Source organism: Lactuca virosa, chromosome 4 (genome assembly GCF_052849685.1).
Source record: "Lactuca virosa cultivar CGN04683 chromosome 4, Lactuca_virosa_CGN04683_v6, whole genome shotgun sequence".
NCBI classification, from domain to species: Eukaryota; Viridiplantae; Streptophyta; class Magnoliopsida; order Asterales; family Asteraceae; genus Lactuca; species Lactuca virosa.
In genome coordinates, this window is record NC_136429.1 from 157107632 (window position 1) to 157112299 (window position 4668).

The 4668-nt window shown below is 35.0% G+C and overlaps 1 protein-coding gene across 1 annotated transcript; it reads right to left on the reverse strand.

The window, feature by feature from the left end:
* Positions 1-2132: 2132 nt before the first annotated feature.
* Positions 2133-4312, reverse strand: LOC145107600 (putative inactive poly [ADP-ribose] polymerase SRO5). The gene is made up of 4 exons (XM_079044505.1): positions 3177-4312; positions 2855-3105; positions 2624-2760; positions 2133-2543 (listed from the first exon to the last, which is right to left on the reverse strand). The coding sequence occupies exons 1-4, from the start codon at positions 3743-3745 to the stop codon at positions 2433-2435; spliced, it is 1068 nt and encodes a 355-aa protein (XP_078900631.1). The 5' UTR covers positions 3746-4312; the 3' UTR covers positions 2133-2432.
* Positions 4313-4668: the final 356 nt, after the last annotated feature.

Below are 4668 nucleotides of genomic sequence, written 5' to 3' on the forward strand. Positions count from 1 at the left end.
ACGTTGATGCTGATGCTTTGATCAGCTTCTAAAGTGTTGGTGCTGATAACCGAATCTGAAGAAGATCTTATTTGATACATTCCTTTTATACCAGATTAGTTTATATGTAGATTACATACAATCCCTTGATTGAAGGGATTCTATAAAATAGATTAGTATATAATCAACATTAGGGTGAAACCCTAATGTTGTGAGAGCGTCTTGTAAACGGCTTGGTGTCGTAATTGTCTTTGTGACAACCCGTTTTTTTAGTGAAAACAAACTCTTTCTTGGTGAAAGGGACAATTTGGAGAATCTCTTGTGTCTTTTACTTTTTCTGTTCTTCATTGTTTTTTCTTGTTTATATTTGATCTACGAATCTACAAAGGGTTTGGGACTTTCAGATTCCACGCATGGATCCGGCGTGGAAGGGCTAATTCATGTATGAACACAGGCCCATTCTTCCGTAGTCGTCTTGTGGAGTGGGTGGTTTCATAGGTCTTCACGGAGGCTCTCTCCCTCCTTCTATGTATCTCCCTTCTTCTTCTTCTTTTTTCTTCTTCTTCTGCTCTCTCTCTCTCTCTCTCTCTCTCTCTCTCTCTCTCTTTCTCTCTCTCTCCGCATGAACATCGCCCCCTTGGGTTGTAATGGTGTTGTGAACTGAGGTGGCACCATATTTACGCTTGACGATACCGGACAACCTTAGACTCTCCAAACCTAATATATTATTTTTACATGTGTTCAAATTAAAAGCTTCTATTGATGAGACAATGTTTACTTTTCATTTGTCTCCTTATTTCTTGACTGTACTTGATATTTTAGAGCTTTAAATTTGAAAATTGGTTTCTTAAATGATTTAAAATCTTTTAAAATACTATTTTAATTTTTTCATATGTTATGTGTTTCAGCTACTCAACTAGCATAGGTCTTTGATGGTAACTAGTAAAAACCATCCGCACTATGTTGTGGGTTTGAAACTGTTTAGTGTCAGTGAAATTGTAACATGCAAGTTTTATGATCCATGATTTGTTTTTTTTTGTTAATTATTGGTTGTTTTCTAATTTTTTTCTTCTACACACAAGGTCAAAAAAAAAGGCAGATGACTCAACCAGAAAGTCGGAAGTTATCAAATGTTGGGGCAAAAAAAAAAAAATTAGTAATCATAATTTGTCTTAGGGACTAAAAGTATCAAAATGGGCAAAGAAGTGTGACAAAAGTTTAATATTCATAAAAACTTTACTATTACTAAGATCATTGGTTTTTAGTTGCTAAACTTGGATTTCTTCGGTGGAGGGCATAGGTACTCGGACTTTTGTAGACTTGTCTTGGTACTAAATTCATTTTAGTACCTATATGAATTTCTATTATACATTGAAAAGAATCAAAGTATTTCATGTCTAATTTATCGTCCAGTAAATCTATTTGATTTCCGGAAAAAAAAAATCATATTTTTCTAGAGACAAAAACGTAGTCTATACATGATGACAAAAACAATACTCGGTACGAATTCTCTACCAAACGAATATTTTCAAACCTACAACTAATAAGAACACAACACAAGTGAAGTTTCCACCCAAATAAATACAAAATCAACTACATAGAAAGAAATTTATATCTTATATCTTCATTATTTCTTTTCTCCTACCTATAAGCATAATATATTAGCTCCTCTTCGACTAAAATAATTGTTTTGTACAAAACGGATATCCACCCACAGAAAATAGTAATTTTTGTAACTTTAGTCTTGGCATAGGGAATTGTAGCAGCGGAGTTTTAAGCTAAAGCTAAAATTGAGTTAGCATTTACAAGCCATGAAACTACGTTCTTTTACTTTCATTATATACATCACCAATACAACTACCTAATTTTCACTTACTACCGATGTGGGAATAAATTTTCCTTAGAAATTCCCTTGTTTCTTGAATTTTAGCCTCTCTCTATTCACCTCCTGGATATCATTGTTATGTCATTTTTCTATAAATAAAAGCGTTTTTAATTACTAAACTTTATGGGTGTAAACCTAAGTAAAATCTTTTTCTTTGTTATGTTCAAATTTTTTGTAATACAGATGTTAAAAACCAAATATAGATGTTTTATTATTCTCTCATGAACTTTCCTATATTTTTTAATTGACCTTGCAAATTATAGAGTAATAAACCCTTAAAGCCAACACTATCGTTTCTTGATTATACCCAAAACAAGTAATTGCAATAATACAAGAAAATCAAGATTTCATATCACAAATGACAAACCTATTTCTTGATTGTTGTATCCAAAACAATCAAAAAGTTCCAACTCACAGAGCTTTACAATTGTTTCAACTATAAAAAAGGGTACAACATTAGACTCATGTATAACCTAAAACATATCTAAAAATCAAGTACCCTGTTAGTTTTCACTTATTCCCCAAAATACCCTTCTTCCATCCTAAACCACAATTTCTTTACTTCAATTCAGGCCTGTTTTCGCTGCTCTGTGAAATCTTTTAGAACCATCAGCAACAGGCTGTCACCTGTACATTCTCTGATTCCTTGTATCATATCACGTCTAGAGATTTTATGTTCCTGTAAAATCATACCAATAACCATTAAAACGAATCCATAATTTTATGAAAAAGGTATAATTTGAATTTGTTAGCACTTACAATGTAACTGCGACGATACTGTGTGATCTCCTTCATGGATTTAGGAGGCAGAATCTTGGAAAGTGCTGCAATGAGTTCTGGAATTGGGATCCATGGGGAAACGGGTTTCTGAATTCGAACTCCATCAGATTGAGATCCTGAATCATATATAAAATTGTTTATATAAATCAATCGAGGTCCATTGAATCATGAAATTGACTATTGAAGCATGAGACTGTTGAGGTGACTTACTGTTCACGTTTGAAGGTTTCGATGGTGTCTTGAAGCTTACGACGAATTCTGGCAATATGTGAGTGCTCATCTGATTACTCCATACGATGAACTTTTTAGGGGAAACCAAATCGTCGACTCCCGACTGAAAATTCTCTGAACTCGGGTGGCATTGCGTAGAAGAAGGATTCACAAGCTCCAATTTACCCAATATCACTCGACACAGCAGAAGGTGTTTTACCCCATCTTCATCGACAATTGCAGACTCCACACTGTTGATATATATAATAGATTAATAAAATGAAATAGTTGGAAAGAAGAACATGAATTAAAATCAACTGACCTTTCAAGGGGGGAATGATCAGGCGATAGAACAACGCCATGACTAAAAGAGCCATTCTTTTGAATATTCTCATGGCCAAATCCGTGCAGAATGATGTTGTGAATTTCATCTTTTGAAGCACCAAACCAAGCATACTTGATATTAGCCACATCTTCATTTTTAATCTCCACAGCTTTTGAGAAAATCTGGAAGCTCCTCAGTCTAGCTTGGGTAATCGCACTAGTATTGAACAGATTCCTATGGATGTTTTGTATTTGAGCCTTAACCCCATGAACATCCAATCTCGATATGAACTTTTTCTCGATAATCCCGTACATTTTTTCGCTCACATCCAATCGAACCAATCCTTCTGGTTGAATCCTGGTATGTTCGACGATTCTACTTCCGGATATAACACTTTCACAATCAGAAATAGATGAAGAATCATCGTCATCTTCCGAGCTCCCCACAGAAACGGAGTCTTCTGTAATCGGACGACGGATTTCATCGTCACCACCAAAGCTCGAGGAGGTTCCTTCATCATCGCCTACCAATCTCGGATCCATGGCAGCCGGCAACAAGTGCAACATTGTTTATAAACTAAGCAATCAAATTATAATTTCCTACCTTCAACTCAATGCATGTAACCAAAGAACAAATTACAATCGGACTATCCTAAATTCCTAATAATCAAACAGTATTAATCAAGGAGAATCTCTTTCGCTTGGATAAAACGCTGGGTATATACCGCTATAGAAAATCAAAAGAAGAATCTACGATTCGAAAACGTTAAACAAACTCAGTGAATCAAAACAAGAAGATATGTGTATGTGTATGTATACTGTATGTGTGTATGCATTCACGCATGTCGGTATGAATAAAGCCAAGGAAGGAGGCAAATTTAAATCCCCGAAAGTGATAATTTTGGTAAACGCTTAGTAGAAGAGTAAACAATAGGCACGCCAATGGATTGTGTTGAGGAAGAAACGATCGACTCAGAAATATCCATAGACAGAGAGAGGCCGAGGCAGTGCGGCGGAAACTGGTGGCGGTGTCACCGGTTTTAAGGGGGAGAGAGTCGGTTAAGAAATCCTCTCTCCCACGGAATTGCCCACCATTTCATTTTCTTCTGTACTCTTGGGGTTTCTTGGGCAAGTGGACACGTGAATTAAGTCGGTTTTTACTCTAATAATTAATAATTCATGTTTTCCACTTTCCTTATCTTATATTTCTACTTAATTAAACGATAACACTTAAACGTGTTTAATCTTAAAACTTCTTAAGCTTTTAAAATACCGAGATATGTTTGTATCTTTACACATTTAAAAAGAAATGGTAAACCAGAGAACATGAGTGACTAGTTGTCTCAACATTTATGTACCAGCTCAATCGTAAAATACTAGCAATATTTTAGAGGGTTTGGATTTTGAAATTCTTGTATGAAATTTCACTTTTTAATTACATCGTTGGGGGCATCTATACATATTTATAGGATTAATGCTAAGGTTATTTT

What these genes read in the sequence shown, in the direction of transcription:
- LOC145107600 (XM_079044505.1), bottom strand. Translation starts at nt 3,745, where the DNA reads ATGTTGCACTTGTTGCCGGCTGCCATGGATCCGAGATTGGTAGGCGAT. An exon ending in GATCATTCCCCCCTTGAAAG is followed by an intron (nt 3,106 to 3,176) that starts GTCAGTTGATTT and finishes ATATATCAACAG; the next exon opens with TGTGGAGTCTGCAATTGTCG. An exon ending in AGTATCGTCGCAGTTACATT is followed by an intron (nt 2,544 to 2,623) that starts GTAAGTGCTAAC and finishes ATGATTTTACAG; the next exon opens with GAACATAAAATCTCTAGACG.